Source organism: Sparus aurata, chromosome 22 (genome assembly GCF_900880675.1).
Source record: "Sparus aurata chromosome 22, fSpaAur1.1, whole genome shotgun sequence".
NCBI lineage: Eukaryota > Metazoa > Chordata > Actinopteri > Spariformes > Sparidae > Sparus > Sparus aurata.
The window spans coordinates 9,353,859-9,366,753 of record NC_044208.1 but is presented as its reverse complement, the minus strand read 5'-3'; the positions used below and the strand labels follow the sequence as shown (position 1 = coordinate 9,366,753).

The following is a 12,895-nucleotide window of genomic DNA, read 5'->3' as shown; positions in this document are numbered from 1 at the left end:
TGCAGCTGTGCTCTGTCTGCTGCTACCACGCGCCTCCGTTTGTGTCCGCTCTGCAAGTTCACGTTGACAGAGGTGTATGCGGGTGGGGTGGGGGGTGGAGGGAATATTAATTGGGGCATTATTGTCTCACGCTTTTAATCGACGAGCACTTATAGATGATCATGTCAGCATGGGCCACCAACAAAAAAACAAACCAAAAAAACGAACTTTCAAAAGGGCACTTGCTTGGTCCAGAGGGCAAAGGGCAGGTGCTTTAGCACCACCTAGTGTCTACCTGTGCACGCCACTGCCTGTTTCCTTAGTTCATCAAATGAGGGCACTGATACTGCTTTTTTTTTTACCATCAAAGCAGTTCGAGGGCTGGTTTTGGAGTGGTTGGCTTAATCTTGAACCAGTCTTTGCCCTTTCGACAACCAAAGAGCTGGCTCTCAGCCAGAAGAAAATTGGTTCTTCGCTTTTTAAGGGCGGCACCAACATTTTGCTGGTCTAGAACAAAGTACTGCTTACGTTCAGGGGTTTGGGACGTGATTGTTTTGACCACCAGTAAGACCACCTTAAAACCAAAATAATTAGCTACAATAGACTAAAAAGCTGCTGTGGATCAGGGGTAGTGCCAGCATCTTGTTTCCGGAAGGTCGCTGGTTTGATTCCCCTGGTCTGCATGTCGGAGTGTCCTTGGGTAAGATACTGAACCCCAAACTTCTCCTGATGTGCTGGTCGACACCTTGCATGGGGGCAGCCACCGCAATCAGTGTATGAATGTATGTATGAATTACTGTGAATCGCTTTGGACAAAAGCATCTGCTAAATGCCTAAATGTAAAAAGCTCAGAGCAGGACCATAATGATTGGATTTGATCACCATGAACCCTTTACAATAGCATTACCTGTTGAATTTGAAACAGCAGTAATGAATGGATTGTCAGAAGGAAGGAAGATACCAGTATGAGCATGCACACCCACACACATTAACATACACACACGTACACACAAACATACAAACACAGGCCACACGCGCACACACACAGACACCGTGTTAAAAGAGTTGAGATACATACACTCCTGCCAGACACAAATACAAGAAAGGGACATTAAGCTTTGCCTGCTGCATTGTGTTTGCCATAAATTCATGAAGTGTTCAAGTGTTAAACCATTATATTGTGTTTTGTGTTTTGGAGGAGGAAAAGAAGAGGAAATGGTGACACTGTGTGTGTGAAAAAGAGGAGGCGTTACACTCAATCAAAAGTGATCATCACAGACAGAATGACAGACAGAGCCTTAAGTATTAACTTTGCAAAGTAGAATGATGTGTAATGGGTAACCATGATTGAAAACAATGTATTGGAGGTTGGAAATGTAATGAAGGGAATGTGAAATCATTATATAAAGGTGGTGTGTGAGTCAAAGAGGAAGTGTGCACTCAGGCTCTAACATGATCACAGTAAGGATGAAGTGTTGAACTTGTCTATAAGTATAGTAAACGGGGTTCAGCTGAGGTCATGAGGAAGTGTTAAAGAACTGTTCAGGCCAACATGAGGGCAAGAGGAAAGGCCAAGCCTCGGCCTCGAGAACAGGAAGGTTATTTCATAACGAAGCCTTTAGAAATCGTTAACCGTCATCAAGGGGTTGTTAGCCGGTGAACGGAGAGATTGCTGAAAAAATGTCCTAATAAGACAAAAAAACGAGCCACTGTTCAAAGCAAGAGAGTATATAAAAAGAAGCTGGGACTGCTTTTCTTCCACTCGCTCCAGCCTTGAAACAACACCTGAGACAGAGTATGTGAGCAGCCTAAACATCGCAAAAGGATTACAAGAAATCTTCAGCAGCAACAAACCAAGGGAACAACAACAGATAAACCATTTTTTTCTTTACCAACAAGCTGTGGATTATAATTCGGACATTGGAATGCTTTTGTTCACTCTGCTGGCAGGAAGTTTCGACTTTGAGGAAGTACACGAGACCTCGACCGGGGTGGTGATTTACCTCAAGATCTTGAGCTTTCAGCAGGAAGGGAAAGGCAAGCCATGGAACCACCTGACCCTTTTCGTCTCACCTTCATTCAAGTAATTCAACCGACCTCTGCTCTTTTAAATTGATTTTTTATTTACCAGGTTTAGTTTTGAGAAATAATTTTTGATTATGATTGATCGTAATTGGAATGAGTATTGAACTGTATGCTTCGCCCTTGCTAAAGTCTATGCAATAAAACCTACATAATATGGTTAAAGTTAAAGTTGTGGATATTGATTTTATGTTTCTTTGATGGGAGTAAAAGTCAGGTGTTAAGTGTGCTTAATATCTTGAAGGTTCTTAAAGGTTACTCTAGCCTACCTAATCCCTTAGGGTTTACCAAAAGCCCTTAAAATCCAACCTAGCACCATACCAAGTGTACAGATCATTTAGAGGAGAGCTGCCATAACGGGTGTGGCTGGTGGCTGTATCTGACTCAAGGGCTTTTCATGTCAGGTGCCAAACCAGTGGAAGCAGGGTAGACGTTCGGATTCAGGCAGTTAGAAGCTAGGCGAGTCTCCTAACCACCAGCTTAAGAAATCTTCCCGTTGGGGCGCCACGTTGGGCCATAACCATAATTAGACTTTGTTGTTATGCCTTGCAGGATGGAGTACGCTGTATCAACTGTGGAACCGATCCGAAGCGGGCCCAGTACCTCTGGAATGTAGCCCCAGCCCTGTGGTGTAATCAGTGCTATTTGGGTTACTTTGCTATTCATACAGCGCACCAAAGAGGTGCCAAAATGGCCAGAGGTGCCCGAGGCTCTGTGTCTTGAGGTGGACATCAAGGCTAAAGCGATTTGAAAAACTGCAGCGACCATAGCAGACCAGGGCCAGATGACTGAATACCGCCCCATATACGTAAAGATGTGGGAATACGAGGATGGGAGCCGAATCTCGACTTTGCATTTCAACAGTGTGAGGATGGTAGCACTGGGTCATCAGCTACCAGCACACTGCCGACTCATCCTCCCAGACGGTTTACCAAAGGCCTAAAAATCCAACCTAGCCCTTTATAACGTAGAGCTGGTCCAGTGCCTCCTGAACAGGGGCAAACTTGGGATCTTACAGGATCTTTAACTTTTGCATTTGTTTGCTGGGACACATTGTCTGACACCAAGATATCAAACAACACCTTTGTGTTAAAGTTAAAGTGCTATTGACTCATAAGGAGGATTTTTGCCATCATTGTCTTGATGTGTGTAGTTTACAATTCCTGTTTGTGTCATGTGCATCCCAATGTGTAAGTGCAGTTATATTTAGGGTTAAACTTTTATACTTCTAAATAAATCCAGGGATAAATACATCATTTTCTTATTTCATCTTTATTTTTGCGGTTTCTTGAGTGAAAAAGGTGACATAAATACAACATCTACTCTCACTATAAACACACACTGGCCTCTTTATTACGTACAATTTTTCAAAGTGTGCTTTTACAATAACATTTATCTGTCATATAGCTACCAATTCAATACATGCATTAGCACTGAGGTCACAGTTAATGAGGCGTTGGACTGGACTGCATTACATTCAGAGGTGTTTCTAATAATCTGGCCCACTCATGTATTTAAATAGGAAGGACAAAAAAACTACACATCTTTAACTGTGACCTATAAATGTAGCAGAATTTTATGTATTTTAGAATAAAATAATAAATAAAGCTACAATTTACGGCAGAGAGGTTTTTGCAATGGTCGCTGAGCGTGCATAGAAAGTCGAGTGAAGTATAACAAACTTTAATGTAAATCTTATGGTTATAAGTACTTCATTCCCTTGATAACACTGTGTGGTTGATAGAAATCTATCACCTGTTTACTTTCAACTCTGAAATAAGATGCCTGAGGAGGTGCGAGCAGATGTTATTCTCTGGAGCTTTCTCCTAGATATGTTTTCGTAAAAATATCAAATAATTTAAGTTGAAAAATGAAAAAAGGTTTATTCCACAGCTATACTGATTAAAAGCTGAAACCCGCCTTCCTCTGCCTCTGACTGGCTGGTACTCATTCTCTTCACCCTACTCCGCCTCTGGCTGGCTTACCCTGATATTCTTAACCCTGACCAATCTCATTCCTCATGTCTAAACATCATCAACAAAACCAATGAAGGCGGCCAATCAGAGGCAGAGAAGGGTGGGTCTTAGCAAAATAAATTGAAAAAACGCACTGTGATCGTTTAAGAACTGCAGCAGCAGGCTGCTGTTGTAATCTGAAAACGACAGATAATGACTTCCTGCGCTCATGCATGGCACTGGCGGACTTCCTCCTTCTGTGCTCATCCTTTGCCAGACAGTGTCCGCCCTCTCATCTCATCCCTGCAGGTCCTCTGTAGTGTAATCTGAGAACACGTTGCTTGTCAACGCAAAAAAGAAAGTGCCTCCCTCCCGGGGAAGAGTCATAAGTGTTTTCCTCTCGGCTGTGGAATGGACACTCCAGAGACACAATCTGTTTTGTAAGTAGCGTTGCAAAAAAGCTACTTACAGCTACTTTTAATTCCTGCAAGACTTTATTCTTTATGTATCAGGATATTATCATTATTATTATTAAATAATGCTCCAGGGAATATGTAAAGTTTATTGTGGGCTGAGCGTGACGAAGCAGCAACTGTTGCATACAGACCTGCTCCTTGTTTTGCTTATTGTCATTTTTTTTTTCATATGATGTTGACTAAAAGGTTGCTCTCTGTTTAAATGTTGTTTGTATCTCTTCTTCAGAGTGACGGCGCTGGCAAAGGGTGAGAAAACAACTGTTCTATTTCTTTGCTCTGTCAAAACTGCAGCATTTCAAAATCAAAGAGAATACACTTCAGCTAGTAATGACAATAGGTAACGTTTGAAGCTGTTCAAAATATGGTTGTGCCTAGCTGAAGTCTAAATTAGTTGATGATCAGTTGAATAATATGTGTGAGTTAATGTTTTCATAGCCACGCCTTAGTATGTTTTGTAGCGTTTCTCCCGGTATAGATGGACAAATAGCTTCAAAATATGCCCGTTGTCATTGTCCATATCATTATGAATGAATGTGGCTGTGTTTTGTCACGATTTAACTTTATCTACTTGATTGTTAAATGGATGACTTTTCATTCTGCTAATGGCAAATGCCAATGTCTCACAATGTTAATGAAAGGGAAAAAGCATTTGTGTAGCTGCCCTGTGATTTGAATCAACCCAGAATTTCAGCTTTGTCGTTTTTTCCATAATCCTGCTAACAAGCAGACCAACACAGAAACAGAACACAGACACTCTCACTGCTCTCACTTGTGGTATTTCCAGCCACAGCAGGCAGCTGTTTTCAGGGAAAGAGCTCTGATAAACCCACTGTATGCTTCCTGCCCAGCACCAAACGGCAAAGAGACACAGTTACGAGCTGGTGAAAATAGATAATGTTCTCTGGTGTAGGTGGTGGAGAGCAAAAACAAAGTTAAAACTCAAGAAGGTCTTGAGATGGGATCACACCAGCAGCGACCCCCGTCAACACGATGACGTTCTGACCCATGATCACCCGTCACACCCGTCACACTCATAACCTGGTCCCGACCAGGTTATGTTCAGAGTTTCAGCTTAAAATCGGCTATAAAAGCGCCGCTGTTTCACTGTGTAACTCATTCGGAGATGGCGTCACCATTCATTGAGAACCCGGTGGACCTGGGAGCAAGAATTATTCGGGCAGCACTCCGACGTGAGCGGCGCTGATCCGCTGGCATTTCCTGATGAAATTCTCTATGAGCGATATAGATTTTCAGCCGAGGGAATACCGTACACTCACATATTGAACCGAGTGTCAGGAATGCCACTCGAAGAAGCCGTGCACTCACTGTCGGGCAAACTGTTTGTGTAGCCCTTCGTTTTTTCGCCGCGGGAACCTACTTACATTCAGTTGGTGATGCAGAAAATCTGAGCAAGAACACACACTGACAAAATGATGGGGCAGCTTGGCTACATACCACTTTGATGTTTTTGTATTTGGCTCTAACTTGCTGCCATGTCCGACTGCTGCTTCCACATCTTAATAAAATGCAATATGAAATATTAATTAGGCCAACCTAGTATTTATTTGTCACAGATAATGAGTGAAGTTAATTATTTCTTTGATGTGGCCATGAATAAACTGATGAACTGATCAATGTTTCACCCGTTGTAGGGCAGTGTACGCCCAAACACAAATCTTACAGGCTTGAGCTATTTTCACTGTCAAAAAGGTCTTTATTGTCATTGTACAGGGACAGTAGCTACATTTGCTTGTTCATCCCTACACAGTTATACAAAAAAAGAACATTTATAGCCTACGCACACTCAGCCTCGCTTTCAATAAAACACACGCGCGCATTCTATAACTGAGATCAGTAAAATGTGAAAACAATATAGATACCATTCAAAAATGAAAAAAGATAGTTGTTGCTTCAGTTTATTTATTTTCTAAATTAATGAGGGTTAATATGTAAAAGTTGCACAATATTGAGCCTTCAGAAATGAAAACACTAAGGGCTTAATATAATATTTATCATGATATTAATCATTGTTAACTTACGCATTTACGTCAGCAATTTTCTGCCAGCAGCCCTCCCTCGCTCTACTGGCGGCGACAGTGTTACTTTTTGCCGTGATGGTTTCTTTGAATTCTTCATAGTCCTGCATAATAAGAATCTGCTCATTTTGAGTAAAACATGTGGCCCGGGATCGATCCATTTTCGCACGGAAGTAGAATAATATGATGTCAAACGCCCCCTTTTATGTGTACGCGTGCAGAGCACAAAGCAGAGAACCGGACTTGACAAAGTAAGTTGATAACCACCGTCGCAGTACCGTTTAACTCTGATTGGGGACTTGGGGCTTTGTTGAGCTGCATCATGAGCACAAAGCCTGGCTATGTTGAGCCCCCTTCGCAGTACAGGCCTCTGGCCTTCAGAGTCTTAAGTGGGAACCTTCCTTTAGTTTCCATTATCTGTTAACCTATCATTAACTCTTCTTTTACAGTTTAGCCATTTACCATTTTAGAGTAGGTCATTGTATTAAACGGTGAGCGCAGGGTAAGGCTGTTGGCTGCAGAGGGGCAGAGAGCTGGATGGCTGGAGCTGGAAACACTGGTAGTGTTTCTCCGGAAGAGAAACACAAAAACACTAGATGTCTTACTCATTGACGATCTAGCTTGAGCCATGTACCGGGTCTAACTGATGAAATAAACTGGCAGCAGGTCGCGTATCAGCAGGCGCTGATTTCCAACCTGCTGCAGGTGAGCGTGTGTCAGCAGCTCCGGTGAGTGGAAAGCTCCGCCCAGCCTCTCCATGCACCTCTGCAAGCACAACAGAAAAAGAAACAAACACCAAGCCTGAGATATGACAACATGGGCAGTTTGGCATCATCATCAAAACAGTGAGAGAGGAGGGACGATATGAAACACACACAAATATGTACAAAATCTGTGCGCACGGTTTACACATTCATGAGCACTGATAGTGATACCTCAGCTGACCCCAGAGTGTGAAACTATGTTACAGCTCAATATTGACTCAACCATTTCTTCTTTGTTTTTAGGGCCGTGGAGAAGGTTCTATGTGCACTTGGCGGGAGACACTAATGGGACCCATAAAGAGTTTGCTTCATGTCTTATGAGACGGCTGCGTCAGGCAGAGGTGTCCTCTCCTGAAGAAAGTGACTATGTTGTGGTTTTCTGTCCTTTCATGTCACAAGTTGAAACAGACTTCAGCGAGGCCCTGGAAGACATTCCAGGTAGGTCATGATTCTGACCTTTGTTTGACCAGTTCCACACTGCTATGTCACAGGTACACTGTATAGAATAAACTTACCTTTGTTTTTGTACCGGTTCTAACTGAACTTACAATTCTTCTATTTTAGCATTTCCCCCAGGCTCTTAAAAGTTCAATCATTTCAGTGCAGCATTGAGCAGTTTTAAATGCTGGAGAATGAATACTACCTCTTAAAGCAGCACATGTTGACTGGCTGAAACAGACTTTCTATGAAAATGATATTCCCTCTGAAATCATAGCAATTTTGTGGCTTATCCACTTTTATAGAGACAGTGTTACAATTTTTTTTGTTGTGAGCACAATAAATTCAGTTTCATTCACCTCTAGGCACCAAATGGGTGTTGCACAGTGATTTATTTAAGAAACATTTGAAGCTGACTCTAGCCCGTCCAATCTTTCAGATCATTGCTTTGTTCTTATTCACTCTCACTGCACCTCAACTCCCACACCTGCTGCAGCTGGCAGGTGTTTTTAGTGACAAACCTTTAATAAGCCTACTGTATGCTACCTGCCCAGCGCCATATACAGAGATGCGCTGGTGAACATAGGTGAACATTTAGCAACAACACAGTTTAAAGTCTTGTTCTGCTGTCCCCAAGCGATTCTGACTCATTTGGTTGTGTTATCTCTATATTCACAGTTGGCAAACCAACAATTCTGGTGGTGATGCATCACACCGTCGACCGTAACCAGGTTGTAGCTGAAAGCAGACGACTGGTGAACAACCTGAATTTGCACCTCACTGTTGACCTTCTGTTACGTAAGGGCAAAATGATGAACTGTAAGCAAAATCGAACAGTGTGGCTTGAGGTTCAAGCGTTTCTTGCAGAGTCTTACAGAAGTTATCGCAAAAAGGTAATGACTAGTTTTACTGATATAATGCAGTCAGGCTTACACATAATCAATTTCTCTTCTGAATTAACAGTTTTGTTACAAAGTATTGTTACTCATATTGTTGTCTTATTGTCTTTCTGTTTGCTACCTGGAATGACATCATCAATGGTAAGTATGACTGTAATCATGAACCTTAGATCTTTACAAGCCGCTAATGTGTCAGCAGCTGATGTTTTTTTCCAGGTACAAATTTGACCAACCAGACAGAGAGTTTGAGATTTAGTGGAGATTTAGGGCATGGTGACACTTGTTTGCCCCTCTACAGAAGTTTCATTGATGACTGGGTCAAACTGAACATTGTTGGACAGTGAACATCATGGTAAAATCGTTGTGTAAATCAGGCGAGAAAAATAAAAATGACAGGCCAAAACTCTGAAAATAAAACCGATCGTATAGAGACCTTGAATTTTTCTCAAGTTTCCTGCATGAGGAACCAACGACATTGCTATGATTATTTGAAAATGTGAACAAAGAATGTTTTTGATTGTTTGAGTGATATATAAATCTTTGTTACTAATTCCTCTCTTTGTTTATTTTAGGGTTGATGGACCATCAGATGATGATTATTATAGTGATAATTATAACTGCTCTTACTTTAATGGGGGTTATTATAGCTATGACATTATCACTTTTGTAGAAACCAGAGCTCTAATCAGATCTGTGAGGACTGTCACGAGCATGTGTGACAAAAACCCAAAGGTAGCAGTTTACAGTATTGTCACAATTGTAGGAACACCAGCCCTTATGTCTCCATCATGAGGCTTTGCTTCAGTTCCCCGTCCTCTGACCTCTCACCTCTCAACCACAAGACAAGATTAACTTAGCCAAAGCCTTTATATATTCACTTCTCTTCTTCCCCTCCAAAGAAGATGAACTCCTTTTTCCTCAGGACAAACAGGTCAAGCAAGAGTCCTCTTCTCTCCACAGAGTGGGATGATGTTGCTTCTTGCTATAAACAGATCACCAGAGACCTTCTCTTATTAATTTTAACGACTAAGCACAATAGAGTCCTCTCTCTCCACATCAGATGACAAGAAGTGGGGGTAGATGTTGGTTGGGGTAAAGATGACCCAGTCCCCTCCTCCCTCACGGGTCAAACCGTTTTATGACTCTGTCTGTGACATTCCAATCTTTGCTGCAGTCTCTATACTCATCCAAATTTCGTTACGTTCTGAATAACTATTAAACTAAAATTTAATCTTCTTAATTTTAGCAGATTCCCAAATAGCCTAAGAATGTCGTACAATAGATCTTTCCCATGTTACTGTCAAGCCCAAATTAAGTTTATTACTTAATGAGTTTGAGGTCTGGAAGAAACCAGCCCCCCCCTTGGTGATTGGGACAGATCCTTATTCTTCTGTGTGTAATGCTTGTGTTATTTACCAGTTAAATGTCTGATATGTTTTGTTAAGATAGAACTACAAGGAATATGTATAAATCCTTGGTCCTACTGTGTATTGTATATTTTATTGTATACTTTATTGTTTTATGCCTTAATCATGTTTTAATTCTTTCATTCTTGGATCATAACCATGGTACATCTTTTAACGAAGACAAAAATTTGACTTTTAAGATGGTAAAGTTTTTGGGAAAATAAAACATGATTTCGAAACATCAAAACAATAGGTTAGTTAAATTAAAGTTGTGTGGGTCAAAACTCCGAACACAGAAGGAATGATTGTCAGCCAGCCCCCACCTCTGTTTTCAGTCTGCCTACTCTAGCTCATAAAAACAGAGAAGATGCTCTGCACTTCACTTCAGTCACGACTTCGGTCACTGCTTTTCTGTCACCACACTTCTCTCCTCTCTGCTTCTCTCTCTTCTGTCTTCTTCTCCTTCTCTTCTCTTCACTTCTTTTCTTTTCTTTTCTTATTTTTATTTTTAAAGTAATCTTTACTTTTATTTTTGCAACAAGCTCTAAGAAAAGCGAATTGAATAATTACTTCCAAGTTTTTAACAGAACGAAATTCTTTTCTTTTTGATTTTAATATACCGTTAAAGTATCACCGCCTGATCCAGAAGAAGTTAAATTAGTTAAAGGATCAGAACTTAGGAACCACCTTGAAACAACAAAGAAAAAGTATTTTTCAAGACTGTGATCATCTGATGAAGAACGTTGCAGTCATTGTCTGCTTCAGAAGCCTCGCAAGGAGTCTCCAACAAAAGAGACTTTGTGTGCTCCCAGCCGAGATCGACTCTGCCCCCAGCGCTCCCAAGGCGGAAAACCCGCTGGGCCCTCGGACCAAGAGTTCCTCAACAGATTACCGGCCTTCCCTCTGGCTATTGGACCGACGCACCGTGCCGTAGTCTAACCCAGAACTCTCAAAGAGACCAAGCTTCAGTGCTTCCTGACTCCCAGACAAAACAGGCTGAACGTCTTCATACAGCTGGATCCACACACGTGAGAATGAGTGGTGTCTAAAGTTCTGACTTCTGTCTGAAGTTCTGACTTCTATCTTATGAACTTAAGAATTGAGATTAGGGTCTCTTTAGTATTAAAAATTACTCCCGTTATATTTAATATATTTACCTTTTCTGTTATCTGTTGTTCGTCTGAAATTGTCAGTTCATTTATGTTACCCCAAATTATTTAGTCAATATACACATATAATAGTTTGTCTTTGTCTGGAACTTAATTTTAATGTGGAGAACCGATGGATACGTGCAAAGAAGTTACTGCTTTAGAATATTGAGATTGAATAAATTGATGTGAAATTGATACTCTAACTGTCCAAGTCAAACTTGGACAGTTAGATGTTTGGAATAGTTCCCTCCGGCCTATTCCAGTAAATCAAACAACGGAGGTGGTGCCCCATCTACGAGTGTATTATTAATCGCCAGTGATTAATGACCTTTATCATCAAGCAGTGATAGTCCCCTTCATTTATATTTATGGTGCCGTCCATGTGAGGCCCGTATAGTCTCCTACACAATCAAAAATTCTTAAAGGGACGAAATAAATGTGCAGTGTAACGCATGTGTAATTATCTGCAAAAATGTAATAATGGAAGGATTGTTATTGTTACTATTGTAGGATACTTATGAGCTTATGATTACCTGAACATAGTACAGGGGTCCAGGATGGAAGGCACTCAGTGAATGACTGTATGTGAAAAGGAAGAAAAGAGATAGCATTTTTTCAGGTCTGTATTAAAACCGTAATGATATGCCCAAATGTACATTTAAAGGTGCACTACGTAGTTTGGGGGACTACATTTTAATCAGAAGACAAAGATTTTCATGTTTTTTTTTCTTTTTTATGTCTTTTTTTGGATTTCCTCTCAAGAGTTTTTGGTTGATGTCACTGTTTCTCATGTCTGTATTGACCTCAAGGGAATCAAAGAGATTTTGTATAAGTGATGCGGGACAAAACAATATCAGGTATATGACCAAAGTTACTTTGCACCCCCAGTAATTGTGCTTTCAGGTGCAGGTTTTGGAGCATGTTCATGTTTAAATGTGTGTATAGTACAGTTCTGTCAGGTCTAATCTCATCAAGTTACAAATAAAGACAGAAGGTTTTGTGTAAAATAAAGATTGCTGCTCCGTGCTCATGCAGATATCAAGTTTTTCCGTCATAAAGAATAAACAAAAATGAATCAAATTGATTGTATCATATTTGTGTAACTTGTCTGACATTAAGAGATCAAACAACACCCTCTTCTTAAAATTAAAGAGCCATTGACCCATAAGAAGGATTTTTGCCATCATTATCTTGATGCATATATTTCCTGTTTGTATCCTGTGCATTCCAATGTGTCAGTGCAGTTATATTTAGTTTTAAACTTTTATACTTCTTTCTATCATTCACTTTTTCTGTCTACTTGTGACTCTGGAGCTGCTGTAACAAGTGCACTTCCTCAGCAAAACTCTTTATTTCTTTAGTTTCTAGAGTGAAAAAGGTGACATAAACAAAATATCTGCTCACAATATAAACACACACTGGCCTCTTTATTACTTACAATTTAGCAAAGTGTGCTTTTACAATGACTTTTTGACTGTCATAGAGGTAAAAATTCAATATATGCACTACCACTGATGTCATAGTTAATGGGCATTGGACTGGACTGCATTACATTCAGAGGTGCTTCTAATAATTAGTTATATGTTTTCAAAAAATATGCAATAATTTAGGTAAGTAAGCACTTGAAAACAGGTTTATTCCACAGCTAAACTGATTAAACCTGAACCCGCCTTCCTCTACCTGTGATTGGCTGGTACTCGTTCTCTTCA

At 40.6% G+C, this 12,895-nt stretch overlaps 1 protein-coding gene and 1 long non-coding RNA gene across 5 annotated transcripts; both read left to right on the top strand.

Annotated features, from left to right (window-relative positions):
• The first annotated feature begins 1,604 nt into the window (after window positions 1-1,604).
• LOC115574466 (uncharacterized) lies at window positions 1,605-3,314 on the top strand. Its single transcript, XR_003982498.1, has 2 exons — window positions 1,605-2,062; window positions 2,614-3,314. It is a non-coding gene; the product is annotated as an uncharacterized LOC115574466 (long non-coding RNA).
• A 933-nt stretch (window positions 3,315-4,247) lies between these two features.
• Window positions 4,248-11,093, top strand: LOC115574651 (uncharacterized). 4 transcript variants are annotated; one of them, XM_030406311.1, is made up of 6 exons: window positions 4,248-4,456; window positions 4,719-4,738; window positions 7,536-7,730; window positions 8,409-8,623; window positions 9,219-9,236; window positions 10,923-11,093. In XM_030406311.1, the coding sequence occupies exons 1-6, from the start codon at window positions 4,428-4,430 to the stop codon at window positions 11,082-11,084; spliced, it is 639 nt and encodes a 212-aa protein (XP_030262171.1). In that variant the 5' UTR covers window positions 4,248-4,427; the 3' UTR covers window positions 11,085-11,093. The 4 variants fall into 4 exon arrangements, with proteins under 4 accessions (XP_030262171.1, XP_030262172.1, XP_030262170.1 ...); XM_030406314.1 differs by having other exon boundaries at window positions 4,250-4,456; window positions 10,910-11,093; XM_030406312.1 differs by lacking the exon at window positions 10,923-11,093 and having other exon boundaries at window positions 4,249-4,456; window positions 8,409-8,770; window positions 9,202-10,136.
• The last annotated feature ends 1,802 nt before the right edge of the window (window positions 11,094-12,895 follow it).

Coding starts and splice junctions, on each gene's coding strand:
- LOC115574651 (XM_030406310.1), top strand. CDS start 4,428: ATGGACACTCCAGAGACACAATCTGTTTT. Junction 4,739..7,535: donor AGTGACGGCGCTGGCAAAGG/GTGAGAAAACAA, acceptor CTTTGTTTTTAG/GGCCGTGGAGAAGGTTCTAT. Junction 7,731..8,408: donor GGCCCTGGAAGACATTCCAG/GTAGGTCATGAT, acceptor CTATATTCACAG/TTGGCAAACCAACAATTCTG.